This window comes from Polyodon spathula, chromosome 2, assembly GCF_017654505.1.
Source record: "Polyodon spathula isolate WHYD16114869_AA chromosome 2, ASM1765450v1, whole genome shotgun sequence".
NCBI classification, from domain to species: Eukaryota; Metazoa; Chordata; class Actinopteri; order Acipenseriformes; family Polyodontidae; genus Polyodon; species Polyodon spathula.
Window position 1 is genome coordinate 73,207,261 of NC_054535.1, and position 16,811 is coordinate 73,224,071.

General features: G+C 38.4%; 1 protein-coding gene across 4 annotated transcripts in view; it reads right to left on the reverse strand.

Moving 5' to 3' along the window:
* The window catches only part of LOC121300201 (A disintegrin and metalloproteinase with thrombospondin motifs 3-like), a 118,498-nt gene extending 103,427 nt beyond the window's left edge, over nucleotides 1-15,071 (reverse strand). For all 4 annotated transcript variants that reach the window (XM_041228720.1, XM_041228706.1, XM_041228712.1 and 1 more), the window contains exons 1-3: nucleotides 14,760-15,071; nucleotides 14,062-14,086; nucleotides 13,043-13,458 (exon numbers count right to left, since the gene is read on the reverse strand). In XM_041228720.1, coding sequence (XP_041084654.1) covers nucleotides 13,043-13,458; nucleotides 14,062-14,086; nucleotides 14,760-14,828 — 510 coding nt within the window. In that variant the 5' untranslated portion in view covers nucleotides 14,829-15,071. The remainder of the gene's footprint in view (nucleotides 1-13,042; nucleotides 13,459-14,061; nucleotides 14,087-14,759) is intronic.
* Nucleotides 15,072-16,811: the final 1,740 nt, after the last annotated feature.

Consider the following 16,811-nt stretch of genomic DNA (forward strand, 5'->3'; position numbering starts at 1 on the left):
GCCTCTCTGCCAAGACAAACATATGGGATTCAGCTGAAGGGGTCCAGTTTTCTGAGTCTGCCCTCCAGTCTAAACTTCTTAAGGAGTCGGTATGAACGTGCTTTATTTAAAAGGTGCTGCTGCTTTTAACAACACTGATTCAGCTGAAACACTGGTACCTTTCACCTTCAGTTTTGTTTAAAAAGGGGTGTTCAGCTTAGAAATGCGTGCGAACCATCGTCATCATTACCTGCTGTGCGTTTATTCTGGTGAAAGGGAACTTTAAAAGAGCAGCACACTGCTTGATTTATATTACTTTGTATTTAAAATAAAAATCCTAAAGTGGAAGTTATCTTCCTTGGTAGAAAACATTGTTATTTACCTCTTTTAGGTAATACATTGTCCTAGGATAGACAACGTTTTGACCATGCTTACTAATGAAAAAAAATGTTAAATGGCAGGCATTTGGGTATTAGTACTAGCGGATCTGTTTTTGTCTAGTGCCCTGATGTACCACCACCTTTTCATACAACTCTGAAAGGTATGGCACTTTCAATATTTAGTTTGTTTTTAAACTGAGACCATGACATTAGTCTGTAGGAACTATAATTTGTAATAACAACTTTTAGTGGGATGTTACCCAGCAAATTATTTGGGCGAAAATAAACCACAAATATCTGGTATTTAACTGCAGCCATGGACAAATACTAGATCGTGGTAAGGAAACGAAAGGAAAGCTAGCCACAAATTGTGCAAATGGGAGAACTATGTGGCTATACAGTATGCAGTGCATAGTATTAAAGTTGGAAAGCCATTCGCCAACAGAACAATGAAAGCTGTCAGATAGAATCACTAGACAGTCACTAGTCTAGATTGTTGGTCAAGCAGGATAGTTCACTCTAAGCTCCATGTTTATACAGTTTCTATGAAAAAGCACAGAGCAAACTATTTGAATATCTTTCTTTGTTTTTATGTGATATGGTTCATGGTGATATAGTGGGTTTTTAGTCATATGATAGTATTTAGAAAAGAAAGGGGATACTTTTCTCTGGAGCAAATCCCAATATTTATTCTTAGCAGAATTTAAAGAAATACTTTTTCTCTGCTATTCATCACACAGAACCCTTCATGCACCTCAAACCATATACCAAAACATCCCTGGGGTCAATCTCTAGAAACAGGCAAGTACTGAACTGAATAAACATCAAAAGCTTATAGTGAATACAAGTGTTGTATCTGAGAAAGAGCTCAGTACTAACTTTGCTAGCAAGAGAGACTTAAATAGCATGTGCAGACTTTTGAGTTTGTTACTATTTTGTTTAACACAATAGACAATCTGCAATTTCAAATTAGATAATTAATATACCTTATTTTTACAAAGATACTAATGTTTAAAGTTGCTACACAATTGTTGTTTTTTTTTTTGTTTTTGTTTTTTTTATTATTTAGTAGTAGCTAATTGATTTTTACCCCATTTTTCTCCCAATTTGAAATAGCCAGTTGTATTATATTAGGCTCAGCTCACCACTACCACCCCTGTGCTGACTTGGGAGCTGCAAAGATGAACACACGCTGGCCTCTGAAACACGTGCCGTCAGCAGACCTTTTTTTTCCACTCAGCCCGCCATGCAGCCACCTCAGAGCTACAGTGTTGGAGGACAACGCAGCTCTGGGCAGCTTACAGGCAAGCCAGCAATCGCCTGTCCTGTCTACAGGGGTCACTGGTGTGTGGTGAGACAAGGACACCCTGGCCGACCTAAGCCCTCCCCACCCGGGCGACGCTTGTCAAATTGTGCGGCACCCCTTGGGAGCTCTAGTCCATGGTCAGCAGCAAAACAGCCTGGACTCAAACCAGAGACCTCCAGGCTATAAGGATGTGCTGCTCGGGTGGCCCCACTACACAATTCTTAAGCCTGGGACAGACATGCGTGCCGCGGCACCACTGGGCATTTTCACGGTGCGATAGGGCTAGTCTGCACCCAGACACACAGGCGTGGTATGCACTACCTGACTGACTTTTTTTACAATACAGAAACATTGAATGGTACAGTACAGTAGTTGTCAGTACCACACTGTAGGCTATGTACTTGAATATAATTTACATTGTGGCCATAAGAGTTGCAGAATATTAGGATGCAGACATTTAAAAAAAATAAAAACTATATGAACACATGTGGCAAAGTGGTAATTAGTGCGCAGGTGTAGAGTAGGTGCAGTGCAGATGCAGTAATCCAACAATGAAAGACAGACAACAAGTACAGGTGAAATGGTTTCTGTTTTATTTTGTAATTCCAAACGGTCCGAAGACCAAACAGTAAACAAAAGGAGGGCTAGCAATACACAGCAGTGTATTGCGCAGTGAATAGTTATGGGTTTCAGTCCAGTAAATAAACAATAATCCTACATACACAAAAATCACAAACACTGTCACCAGTCCAAAGAGAGTGCTGTAGGTATGCTGTATCGGTAATACAACATGCAGTATTGTCTGGGTTTAGTGCTGGCCTTAAGCAACAGCTCTGGATCGTGTTAGCCGTCTAATCTAATAACAAACAAACAAACCCTTATATTATTAGACGAGACGGACAAAACAAAAAAAACACTCTGTACTTTTCACTATACAGGTCCTTTCGGTTTACCGTAATCACCACAAGGAATAGGTCACCTTGCTACGTCCCTTATATACCGTCAACCCCTTGTTTCATAAATATGTTTTGCTATATTGTTTCATTCAAATTTGTGTAGATTTATTTATTTATTTATTTATTTTCTGCAGGAAACTCAATTGTCAAAGACACAATTAGTCCATAAAATGCTTTTGCTGTCACTAGTTGCCCCTGGGGTGATTTACCCATGACTGTACAGCAGGTGGCAAAAAAGTTGAGCAACCCATTTTCTTAGTTGTTCTTTTCTAAACCCATGCTTTAACTATTTATATAAAATTACACCTTCAATTTTAACCATTTTAGGTCAGAATGTGTCTAGAAATTACCAATGAAGACACTTAAATAGAACAGTGGTTTAGGTACTGCTTCTCATACATTCATTTTATTTACAAGAAAGGAAACACTTCCTTTTAAGCAAGGACATTGGTTGTTGTTAAGGCAACTGTAACAGGGGGAAATCTGTGCTGACTCTGCTGGCATGTTCATAGTGCTGCTGGTAGAGGGCAGCAGTCGTCCAATACCCGCCTGTGGCAAAGGGGGTGTGTGGACTTTCTCTCTCTCCGAGTGGCTGAGAGGCAGGTCTTGGGGGGGGGATTGTTAGCCCTATAAAATAACGCTCTACTGTTTCTTCAGCTCTGCCTTTCTAAGACGTACCAGGTGTACGGAAGCTTGGGTCAGGAACCGAGAACAATGGGAACAGAGACAAAACGGGGAATAAAATTGGAAAGAACCAAAAGAATAATAAAGAAACCTAGTGTTAGTGGGAACACCGTGGGCAGACCCCTGTGTAGTTTTAAAAAGCCGGAGGAAGGGTCAGAACAGGATGGAGACCCGGGCCGTGCGGGTAGACAACATTGCCCTCTGTGGGCAAAAAGAAATCATTGCATTGAATAAAACTGGGCACCTGTGTGGTGTTTCAAGTACACCTGTTCTGTCTCCTGTGTGTCAGTGAGTTACCCACTACCCTTCCACAGCAACATAATAAGAACATTAGAAAAGCTATGAACAAGAGGCAGATCATTGACCCCAGAAGCACATACAGGCGACTTGAAGGAACCCAGTTAACTTGCAGGAACAACTTGGCTTGGCAAACCATTCCACACACCACCACTCTCTTGTGTTGACTTGTTTAAAAGGGCCAGAACTCAAGACCTTGAAACAAAAACTGGACAAAACATATTCTGACATCATGTTATACAAAGTTTTGTTTTTAAAAAAAAAAACATGTTTTAAAAGATCATGCTACCATTTAATATAATTTATATTCGGTTTTAAGTAGCCTATATTTACAAATCTATAGTATGCAGTGTTCATTCATTCTTTATTTCTTTGACTACTTCTAAAGAAGACATCCACAAAAACAAGGATGCAAACTGACAGACAAGTCCTTTTTTCACTTTCACATTAATATTTTGCTTTATTATTTCAAATGCTACTTTTTTTGTACACAACAGTATAATTTAAAACCGCAAGTGCAGATATATATTTTTTTTATTATAGGTGGCACTAAACCTGTATATTTCCATAAATGTACTGTAGATTGATACAAGGCCTACAAATGTCACATATCCTATAATAATACATTACAGATAATCTAGTATATTGTTCATTTCAACACTATAGTCTTTGTTCAACATCACTGGAATGTGAGGCATGAAACAAGGGTAAAAAAAGTTTCTCAAAGGCCTTTCAGGGTCAGTGCAGATCAAAAAAATGCAAAAACAGAACATGAAATGGTATTTGGCAGTAAAAAACAAAGTAAAATAACTCATTATATCATTAACCTCATTAATCTAAAGACAAAGGTCAACAGGACTAACTACTGAAATTGTGCCAAGTGTTTCTATGAAGCAATGGCAACGATCCTATTATACACAACCAACATCAATAAAATACTGCCTGGTCCAATCCATGTCATAAGGAATTTATGAATAATGCACTAATGTATTTTCATTTCTTTAAGATAATTAAAGTGCTCACATACACATGTGGTCATCACTAAAGTCCCAATTTGTAGACAGTACATTTCACTGTAGTCCTGAGGATGAAACTGTTAGGTAGGTGGCGACTTTTTTTTTTTAAATTAGCAGTGGGAGAAAAATGCTTCAGCAAGCAAAGTAAAATCTGCCAGAACTGCCAGATGCTGAATCTACTAGGTTGGCTACTAATGAGAGCATAATAAATACAAAAGAAAGCTGGGAGACTTCATATAAATGGATTTGAATATGTGAAGAAGGATCGCCTTCCAGTTTGTCAGATACCCCTGTGAATGTTTTATTTTTTTTTTTTTTTTTTTTTAATTTAGTCGTTGCCAATTGATTTATTTATTTTATTTTCTCCCAATTTGAAATGCCAAGTATTATTTATTTATGCTCGGTTCACTGCTACCTCCCCTGTGCTGACTCGGGAGCGGCGAAGACGAACACACGCTGTGCTCCGAAGCATGTGCCGTCAGCCGACCACTTCTTTACACGCTGCGGATTCACCATGCAGCCACCCAGGAGCTACGGCATAGGAGAACAACGCAGCTCCCGGGCAACTAACAGGCAAGCCCACAGGCGCCCGGCCAGACTACAGGAATGTTTTACTTTTTAAACACTGCAATAACAGTTCTGATTGCAAAGCACCTACTCTATAATTTGGTAGAACAAGTGATTTACTTGCTCCATGCGGGACCTTATTTTTCCCCTGTTGGTGCTTGAGCCCTGGAGCACTCACAGAATTGCAGCCGATGCACCTATTATCAGTGATTAAAGCCTGGTTTTCAAACTAATTGTTGCTTGCCAGTACTGTATTGGTAAAAGGGTGCTTTAAAAAAGTCATTTCAGCTTCCAATCACTTAAAATATGCTGATGATAATGTAAACAACACCAAGCTACAGACAGCAAGTTGCAAACTTTAAAACTAGTTACCATTGTTTATAGGCAAGAACTCAACTTGATTATGAATATATTAGTGCTGAGACAAATATGAGTATTCTAAAAATATTTGACATCTATTTGGATACAAAATTCAGATGTTCAGATATTGTATTCGCTATAAAATGACAAAAAATACCTTGCATTTATTTACAGTCTCTATGGAAAACCATCTGGGACAAAAACACACTTTGTGCTGCTTTAGACTGAATCTCATGGAACAGAAAAAAATGCAAGCACGCCATTCTGAAATGCCTCGCTTAAACAGTACCCAACTTCCTGAAAATGTGTAGTGATTATTATATAGATTGTATATATTATATTTTTGTTGCAACTTTGTTATGTGGAATCTAATAAACAAGAACCAAATTGGGGAGTTTTTTTCCCCCTTTCACATTACAACACCATTTCCACGTTTGTTTTATTTTTTAGTGTTTAAAGTTCAATTTCAGTTTTCATTTGCTTGTTCAGCTACAAAACACACAAGTAAACCTCATGCCATTATTTTATGAAAACGTGTCTATGGCCATTGTATACTGTGAAGAAAGGGCAGTGGCAAGGAATGAAATGGAAAGGTATCCTTCGTTTTGTAGTTAATTCACTGGGGTACAGTAAGGCCAAGGCCACGCCCCCCTGTGACTATGTGCTGTCTTTGTCTGCATTCAGAGCAACATAATGGCTTTTATTACTTTTTGAAAAACAAACAAATATTCAAACAAATATTTCAATTACAAGCGAATATCCAAATATGAAAATCCTGTGTTCATCCTGGCACTAGAAAATATTGTGTTATTATGTTTTAAGCAGCATATTACGATAATGTAGCAATTGACTACTGAGGACCAGACATCAACTAGTCCTCATCAGATTTAATTTGGGCGAGCGGGAGTTTCTAACCCTGTCTCTGTTTGCATATCATATGGGAAACCACAAGGTCATTCTAATAAATTATATTAAATACTCATTTACACAAATAAACTAAGTTTGCTACCCTAATTAGTGATTCTTACAGATACCTGCAGTGTGTCCCAGTGCATAAGGAATTGTCTGTTTATAATATTGCGCATTGTCCCTTTAAAGAAGTGATCAGCAACATTTTATAATCCATAGGAATATTATAAGTAGGGTCCCTGTGGTTAATAGCTTTGTTTCATTGCTTGATTCTTTATATTTTAATACACGTGTGCAGATGTGCAGATATAGGCACTGCAGGTGCAAAAGGTTTACAGTACCTGACAAACAGCTCTGTCGAAATCAGTCGGGGGTTAAGGTCGTTCATGGATGTTTTTCTTTATCTTATTAAAAACCCACGGATGGGACAAGGTACTATATATGTAGGAATACAATTAAAGCTAAATACATGGCAAGGGGAAATTCATCCAGATTGAACCACTACAACATTCAAAGGCAACAGGTGGAAAGAAGGAAAAGCACCAGCCAGCACTTTTAAACTTTGTTCCCATCAGTTTGTCAACCATAGCCATCAAGATCCCACAGTCAGGTTATTTTTGTCAACCAGTATATAAACACTTATGTTCAACTTGCATTGCTTTCTAGTGCAAATAAGCTTCCAGACAGCTTTTGAAACAACTTGTAGCTACAAGTATTGCTTTAGAATCAATGTTCCTCATCAGACTGCAATACAACTATAAACCAAACAAAACCAAAAAAATATTTTTAAAAATGGTTGAAACAAAACCCTCAATCATTAAAGATACTTGAAGACCAGGGTTAAAAAAACCCCTCTGGTACAGAATGGCAAGCCAAAATGGTCAGGTGAGGATTTACAATGAGTTGAAATATTCAAATCAGTTCCGGTGCCACCAAAATAAGAGCCGAGTACCACCAAGTCAACAGCTCCTGTCAAAATGTGTTCTGAAAAATCTGACCTATGATTGTAAACAGAAGTAAACATCGTATGGCTTTCCTCAAGGTGATGGCATGGCCTAACCTTTCAATTTAATCAAGAGATCATGTAGAGTAAAAGTCAACTGGCTTTATCAAAATCAGACACTAAGATGCCAAGACAGCATAAACCCTACAGGTAATTGCCTCCTCAGCTATCCTCCCACCGATGTAAGTAGTTAATCTGTTCTGTACATCTCACTAAGATTTATCTGAAGCAAAGAGACATCTGGTTTACAAGTAGTAATTCTGATTTTAAGATTGCAAGACTAAACATTTCTATAAACAGCAACCATCAGTAAAATAGAAATAAAACAGAAATTGACAAGCATGACAAAACATGCACAGATAAACAATACAGAGCCCAATACAAAACACACCTGTTTTTCAAGGAACAGTATGGTGTACTGTTTGATACATGCTTGCATGTAACGGGCCTGTAAATGCAACAAGTGGAATTGTGCACTGCAGGAAACTGTGGGAGGGGAGGTAGGGGAGGTTTCTGGATGTGCTATGAAAGACCTGGACTGGAAGCGCCAACTTTCCCTGGTTTATAGAACCCCCATTCATTCATGTTCATATCTGGAGACCAAGGACTGGCAAACTATTCAACATATTCTGCCGTTTACCATTGTAAAAGCATTCTAAAGTACAGTATAGTAAATCGCAGTAAAAAAAAAAAAAAAAAAAAAAAAAAAAAAAATAGTGAAACACATAAAAGCATAAACATGCCTGGTAAATCTAAAGGACACTCTTTAAAAGCCAAGAAAATCTAATTCATCCAATTCATCTAATTCATTCCAATTCCAGTCAAATTGAAAGGGAACGACAGCAATATCCACTAGGTAGAATGAGGTATAGAGCTTTGGTTGGAACAGATCTGAGGACACGGTGGGGCACTGTGGGCTACACAGCATCAAGGATATTATCAGCACTGGCTGCAGAAGTGAGAGAGGTACTGTAAATTAAAATTTGAACTGGCACCTCCAACTGACATATGAGTCAGTGTTTTATAAGCTAACAAACTGGCTGTAAAGAACTGCAGACCTGTCTTGCTATTTTTACACTTGACTGAAAAATGAAACGTAGGCCTATAAATTTCAGATGTGTTCCAAGCATTCTCACCGATTGGATCAGGGCCGGATTAACCTATACACAAATTATGCTATAGCATAAGGCCCCCAGCAGAATTGGGGCCCAGGCGAGGTTGACGTTTTTGGGACATTTTACAAAAACTACATGTGGGCGGCCGGGCCCACACACAAAGGAAGAGAGACGCACAGAAACTGGCAGCTAAGCATTCCTTTTTGATTACAGCATACCTGCTCTGAGTCTCTCACGCAAGCAGCTTCCTGCTATTGTACAATACCAAATGCTCCATACCCCCTACCTCCTGTGCGAGATCCATCCCTTGCACTACAGAGGCATCAGTCTGTGCAGGATAAAATGTATGAATCAGGCTCAATTTACGCATTCATTTATTTCAGGTTTAGGTCCAATTTAAAAACCTACCCTCTCAAATGTGCACAGTATGCCTCTACATTTTAGAAACTTTAATTAGGGGGTTAAAGTCCATAGCGTTTGTTTCTCTCCCTTACTGTGCGGAAACCGTGAAATTAGCCTAATACCAATATTCTTAAGAAATAAAAATAACTTCATAATTATTTGTATTTCATACAAAAAAAAAAAACACACATTAACTAAACTGTACAGCTCTGCTGTGTGCCTGCGTGTAATACTGCTGTGCAGTGATTGTCATGCGACTACAATATATGCAATCTAGGCAAGAAATTAAAATACTATACACTGTAAACAAGAAAATGGATGCCTCCAAAAACATGTCTGCAGCAGATCACATAAAGCAGTATCTGGCAGGAGTTTTACACAGTGATGGAGGTAAGCTCTTCTGTACACCCTGCAACGTTACTGTAGATCATTACTGAAAATTGTCAACAAGCATTTCGATTCAAGTATTCGCCAAGAGAAAGGCGGAAGTCCAAAGCAGTACCGCGACTACTTTACTTGCAAAGAAACACAAAACAGTGACTTCCATGTTCCAAAAGTCCGCTGAAACATGTGAAGCACATTACTGTTTGACCTGACAGAGGTGTTTATTTGAGTAAATATCCCTTTTCAAAAATTGGACAACCAAAAGTTACTTAAATTCTTCAGACTGAGTGTAGCAAATGGTGGAGTGATTCCTTCATCAGCCCAGCTGAGACAGGGATACTTACCTAACGTTGCCGAGTATCACAAGCAGGAGATTATGGAATTGGTAAAACTGTCTGGTTGCTTGTCAGTGGTCACTTACGGTGAACATGCATCTGACGTAGACCTGAAAGCTGGCCTTGCAGATACATTTTACCTACAGGCTGTTAATTACAACACCGTTTCACAAGCTACTGTGTATAGGGCCCCCGCATCCTTTAATCCGGCCCTAGACTGGATGCTACCGCCTACATCACAGAAACCATGCTGTCTGCAACTGATTGCAGCCCTTTAAATAGGTAACAAAATTATTTGTTTTAGCTATCTGACATTGAGAATCTACAGTTTTTTCTATATAATAGAATCAATGCAGGTTTTCCTTTAATTATAAACAGAAATGAAGCAGAGGAAATGCTTGTAAGATACAGCTGATTAGATTCTAAATGGCCGGGGGGGGGGGGGGGGGGGGGGGGGGGGGGGGGTTTCCCTCAGAGGCTTGGCCCAACAGTGGAAGTCTCTGTGGGGTGGTGGTGAGGAAAAAATATAAGATTTGACATAAGGGACACCAAAGTAATTTTGCTGGACAAGCAATAAAAAGAAGCAGCTGTGTCTGCTGTATATGAAACATTTAAACACAGCATTGTTATTGTTCCTGTATTCTCACTGGTCCTTCTATCATTCTTAAGCTCTGCAGACAGTCAAGTGGTGCCCTTAGATAAATCACAGCAGCAGAAATACAAATGAAAAACACTTCAAAATATGCTTAGAATTTCTTACTTTAAATGCTACAAAATATTACTTCTAATGAAGCAAACACACATGTACCAACAACCAGGATTTGGAAGCATTTTAGACTCCTGCACAGTACTGCAGTGACTGAAGGTAATAAATTACTTTTTTTTCTGTGACTTCTAGCATTTCAAATCCTTTACAGCAAAGTGTCGGAAGTTACTCATTTAGGGTTTAAATGAAGCTCCTCAGAGTGTTTTAATGCAGATATAATTTGATACTACAACCCCAGTACTTCTGAGTAGTCTTAAATCAAGCCCTAATGTGAATCAGTGTAATCCAATTTTAAATTGTCTAACACATGCACTCTTTAAAACGGTAAATAACTGTGACAAATTTAATTAACTACTTATTTGAAATACAGGTTTCCTATGTGTAACAAAACTATTCTTAAGCATACAGTATAACAAAGTACTTGCATGACACTTCACATTTTTTGTGTTTTCTTAAACTACCATTTATTTCGTATAGACCAATGTTAGGATCCAGCCAGAGCCATATTGCTACTCCACACATTGAAACACACACATTTTTCATATATATATATATATATATATATATATATATATATATATATATATATATAGTAAGCGATCCTTCGCACTCACGCTGTTCGTTGCCCCTTTTAAAGCAGACCCAGGACTCAAAATGGAGTTTACTAGCACTTGCGCGCACTTTAATAAACACCAAATCAAAAACAAAATCAAACAAACAGAAATAAACACCTAACTCCCTTTTGGAGCGCTAACTAAACACAGACTGGTCCCTTACTGACCACAGGACGGCTAAGCCGTTTACCTGTCATAAACACCAACACACAAAACTCACACGGGCTTCACACAATTCCTTTTCCTGAAATACGACTGGACACAGTCGGGCTCTTCACTCAGCAGTCTTGAGTGAACTGGCTGCCTCTCTTAAATACCCTGCACGTGGCTCCAATTTACAATTAGCACCAGGTACAGGGGATTATCTAAACAATAAAACAATTAAAACAATTAACACTCTTAGCCCATTCACCCAACAGTGCATTTTCATATGTTTTTAGCAGGGAGGATTTTAACCCCCCCCCCCCCCCCCCCCCTATCTTACAATTGTGTATATATATATATATATATATATATATATATATATATATATATATATATATATATATATACATACATACATACACACACACACATACCTTAACGAGCCACATAATTAGTTGAATGGCCTTTGTCTATGTGCAATATTAGCGGTTCTCATGAAAAACACCTGTCTCTGTGAGGTTCCTTGGTCAGGTAGTGAATTTCAGGTAAAGACTCAACCATGAAGACCAAGGAACTTTCAAAGCAAGTCAGGGATAAAGTCATTGAAAAGCACAGATCAGGAGAAGGGTACAAAAAAATACCAAAGTCTCTGAACATCCCTGTGAGCACAGTCTACTCAATCATGAAGAAATGGAAGGTGCACTGTACTACCCAGACACTGCCTAGATCAGGCTGTCCCTCCAAACTGAGCAGCCGGTCAAGGAGGAAACTGGTGAGGGATGTCACTGTGAGGCCAACAACAACTTTGAAAGAGCTACAGAGTTCAATGGCTGAGATGGGAGAAAATGTGCATCAGTCAGCAATATCCAGAACACTTCACAAAAGTAGCCTGTATGTCAAGGTGGCAAGAAGGAAGCCATTAATAAAAATAAGCCATCTCAAACCCGCATGGAGTTTGCAACAAAGCACCCGAGTGATCCTCCAAAACTATGGCAAAAGGTGTTGTGAGAAGACGACACCAAATTGGAACTTTTTGGTCTAAATGCCAAGCGTTACATTTGGCGCAGACCAAACACAGCACATCTCCCAGTCAACACCATCCCTACAGTCAAGCATGGTGGTGGCAGCATCATACTATGGGGATGCTTCTCCTCAGCAGGGAATGGAAAGCTTGTTAGAATTGAAGGAAAAACTGATGGAGCAAAGTACAGGCAAATACTAGAGGAAAACCTGTTTCAGTCTAATAAAAACTTAAAACTGGGGCGAAAATTCACCTTTCAGCAGGACAATGATCCAAAGCACGAGGCCAAAGCTACACTGGAGTGGCTTAAGAATAAGAAAGTGAATGTCCTTGAGTGGCCCAGTCAAAGTCATGACTTGAATCCTATTGAGAATCTGTGTAAATACTTAAACTGCTGTCCATAAGCAATGCCCAAGCAACTTGAGAGATCTTGAGCAAATCTGCCAAGAAGAATGGGCACAAACTGCACCCAGCCGGTGTGCAAAGTTGGTAGAGACTTACCCAAAAATACTTGTGGCTGTAATTGCTGCCAAAGGTGCTTCCACCAAATATTGAGTTTACAAGTCTGAATACTTATGTAATCAACATATTTCAGTTTTTTCTCTTCAGTTTTTGCTGACATTTACTGTAACTTACCCTTAGAAGTCTTCAGTTTGAGTGTTAAGTTTATAAGTTAATATTAAGTTTTAAAAAACTGCGTATGCATGATTTTGTAATTTCACAAAATGGGACACCACAGGAAGGGTCTGAATACTTTTGCACACACACACTTTAAATGAATTGTAGTTAAGAAAAAACACCTACCAGTCCGTCACAGTTGCTAATAGCAACTGTCGCACCAGGGATGTCTGTTATGTCTCCAATGTAAGCACAGTCTGTTCTGAGCAACTCTTTCTTCACTATCCTTTCTGTGCTGTAGGGAGTGTGATTTCCATTCTCCACACCGGTTCCATTCTCAAATTCCCCACCCTCTTCATGCCACTCTACGACAGCTCCTGGAGCAACCAGCCTGCTGTTGAAGTGAAGGCGCAGATGAAACTCCCTCCCAAAAGCAGTGACATTAAAAAATAGCTTATTTTCATGATAAGCATCTTTAGATACATCCCTTTTGATTCTTTGCTTGTGGCTAGCTGAAAGAAGATTTGATAAGTAGCGTCCTTCTGAGTCAGTACTTATTGGAGTTACCAGCCCATACTCTCTCAGGTTCTTTTTTAGGAAATCTAAAAAAAAAATTAAAAAATAAATAAATAAATAAACAACATTTAATCAGCCAAAAACATCACTATACTTTTAAATATGTATTTTTTAATATGGTTCAAAAGTACTTGTAATATACTTAAAACATGTGTTTTATATAATTAACATGTTAATATAGAGATTCTAAAATATCTGAAAAAAGAATAATAATAAGTGAATACACTGTGACTAATTATCCTGTGTTTAAAATGCTCAAATGTATAGTGATCCCCATTCAACTTCAAATCTGTGGTCAATTGAGCAGTGAAAGGAACTTTATAACCCTGAAACAGCCTTTTCATTTCAAAGTAATTTTCCTACTTGGTTAGACTTATGAAAGATGGCTTGCTAACTGGTATGTATCAAACACACATAATGTATAAACCTTTGAACAAGTAGCATAGCCTGTTTCCATCAGATTCTTAGCAATGCTGTTCACTGACACAAACTAACAAAACTTAGGAAAAACAAACCAAACACTGTTAGTAGAGATGCGGTGTGATAATCCTGCTTGATTCATACACATACTGTACACATGGGAGTGCTGCTTGCCAACAGCCCAATAGTACCATGCCCTTTAATCTTACCTGTTTTATCACCTATTTTGCCAGCCTGAAAATAAACAAAAAAATACAAAGTAAAAAAGATGCGAGTTAAAGCTGAAATAAAACTCACTCAATGAGAATTACTTTTCAATGTAGACTCTTGTAGGTAGGAAAGGGCTTCTGACAGACCTGGCATAAACTCAAAATATGAACTTTCGCTTTCACGTGTTCCACAGTGACACGAGATAGTGGCAACATGTAAAATCGAAATGTGATTACTATAAAGGCTTCTAGAATACCAGACAATTAGGATAAAAATCTGGGAGACAATAACGCCAGTCCCTATCTGAACGTAATACTAGCTACACTGTGTACGGTACCTAGCAAGTTGTAACTACGGTGCTAAAAGCAAATTGGCTACAATTAGTTACATAATTTGGGAGGAAAGTGAGCAAAACACAGTATTAACTGTATTAAACATACAACAAAAAAGATACATTTCGTCTAATATTACAAATACTACATTTGGTAGAAAAAGTGACTATTACCCATGTTTCACCTTGAGAATATGAATCAGAAGTACACTGCATTATTGTAAAGTCAAATAATAACGTTACTTACAGTATTTTTTGAGGAAAACGCATATACATATCGATCTTCCAAATGTTTAATCAATACAATGTAGACAATAAACAAACAAACAAAACATCTGTACAAAAATAAAAATTAGTTTATTTTACCTTATCAGCTGAAGTCAAATTCACTACTATATTTCCAGCTACAACAAACCATAGTGACAGGAGAACCATCACGAGTCGACTTCACTTAAAAGAAACAAAATCCTACAAAATCCCCAAAATGTGTTTTATCTCTTCAGCAATAATGCTTTAAATCCTTTTCTTAATCAATGTTTTACAGTTCAGTGTATCTGCAACGAGCCTTTTCCGCTGTTGCAGCAGTTGGGTCAGGATATTCTATTTCTTAAGGTCTGGAAGTTGTTAGTAAAAGATCCCTAGAAGAGTGTTAGTTTTAGCCCTGCATTCAGAGCTGCGTCTGCACTTAACTGAAGTCAGCTCGCTCTCCGGCTAATAAACCACAGACCAGCCCCCGCTGTGACGTCACACTCCCTTCCAGGCATTTACGGCCGCATTTTTAATCCAGCTGGGTTGAATGACTTAAACTTTGAAAGCAGTCACCTCACACGTGAACAATAAAGTTTACACAATTTGATGTTCCGTGTTAGAGGATCATTTTTTCTGAACACTGCAGTATAACAGAGATACCCACAGGGGGGTAGGAAGGAGCCGCCAAAAGAGAGGCCTTTTGATGTAGCCTTGCAATAAATTATACATCTGGAATCACAGTAAGTATTGGTATGGTTTTGTAGGGATTTCCTACTAGGAATCTCCATTATTATTATTGACAAGCACTATTGTTAGGATTTACCCGAAGAAGACAGACAGACACCAGAGTTAGCGCTTAGATTTTATTAAAAACAGGTGAACTACCAGCTAGCTGAGAAGTAAAATACAACTCCACACTTTCACCCACAGCCCCGGCACGTCACTCCCCCCACAGATTTGCACTGTACAGACTCTCAGTGGCACACAAATGAACAACAGAACCGAGCTAAAAGTGGGCTCTATTCATCAAAGTGTCGATGTTTAGAACTTTTTAAGAAATATTTTCCGACAATACCTTGTTTACACCTTTTCCTGAAATCATAAGCGATTCATCAAACTTGCATTTCGAAAATCCGACAGAAAAAGCTTTACGACTGTCGGATTTTCGAACTGCAAGTTTGATGAATCGCTCGTGCATAAATTAAAATAGGGGTAACCTACGGACCACCTACGAGACGGGACAATCTGAAATAAAAGGGAGCAAAATCGATTCAGGAATTGTGGATTAAGGCGAAAAAGACGCACTAAACCAATAGTGAAGCATGAAGCCATTGCAAGAGAAAATCAATACTGATAAAGTTTGCTGCAACAATCTGCAAGGTTAAATTATGATGCTGATGGTCACTGAATCGCAAATATTACAGATTCACAGTTTTACTATTTCCAGCCTGTGTCTTTGTTTAAATGTTTAATTTGAGTCAGGGTAGATATTATTATTGCCCCTGTTGCCTTTTAAATTGTTGCGATTTTGCAGGAGAAAAGAAAAACATCAGAATAGCTCACATTTGTTTTCCCTTATGAAACTCTTGTATATGTGTCTATACAGTAGTTGTCTTAAGTATTCCTATACTATTTTCCAAAAGTCATTTACCATTGTATGAAGTGTAAGTTGTTCTCTGATAAACTATACTTACACGACAATAACATGTCTTTTAAATGTGTTGAACACTAATTGTTCTACCATTGTTGCAAATAGATAGTGTGTATACATCCAACTACAACTCTGCTTATCTAAGGAAATAATTTTACCTGTCCAGTAAAACACCATCAGGAGGTCTGTCTCCCTCAAAAAGTCTATAGATGCTGGACTGGCTGGATATAAGAATCGTGACACGATCTTGGAAAATTGGCACAAACATTTATTTTACTGCTAGTGACAAACACAAACTACCTGCATGTTAATTGATGAGACACCCTTGCAATTGATATAAACTGCGGCACCCTCAGTCAGTTTACATAATGGCATATATGTGCAGTCTTTTGCCCCCAATACTGAAGGGAATGATCCAATGGTAAAAAGAAGTTTCCTTGTTCCCTTTCAATTCGAAGATGGCCACCAAACATCGTTTTGGGATACACTCCTGCCTATTGGTAGGTGTCACTGAGCTC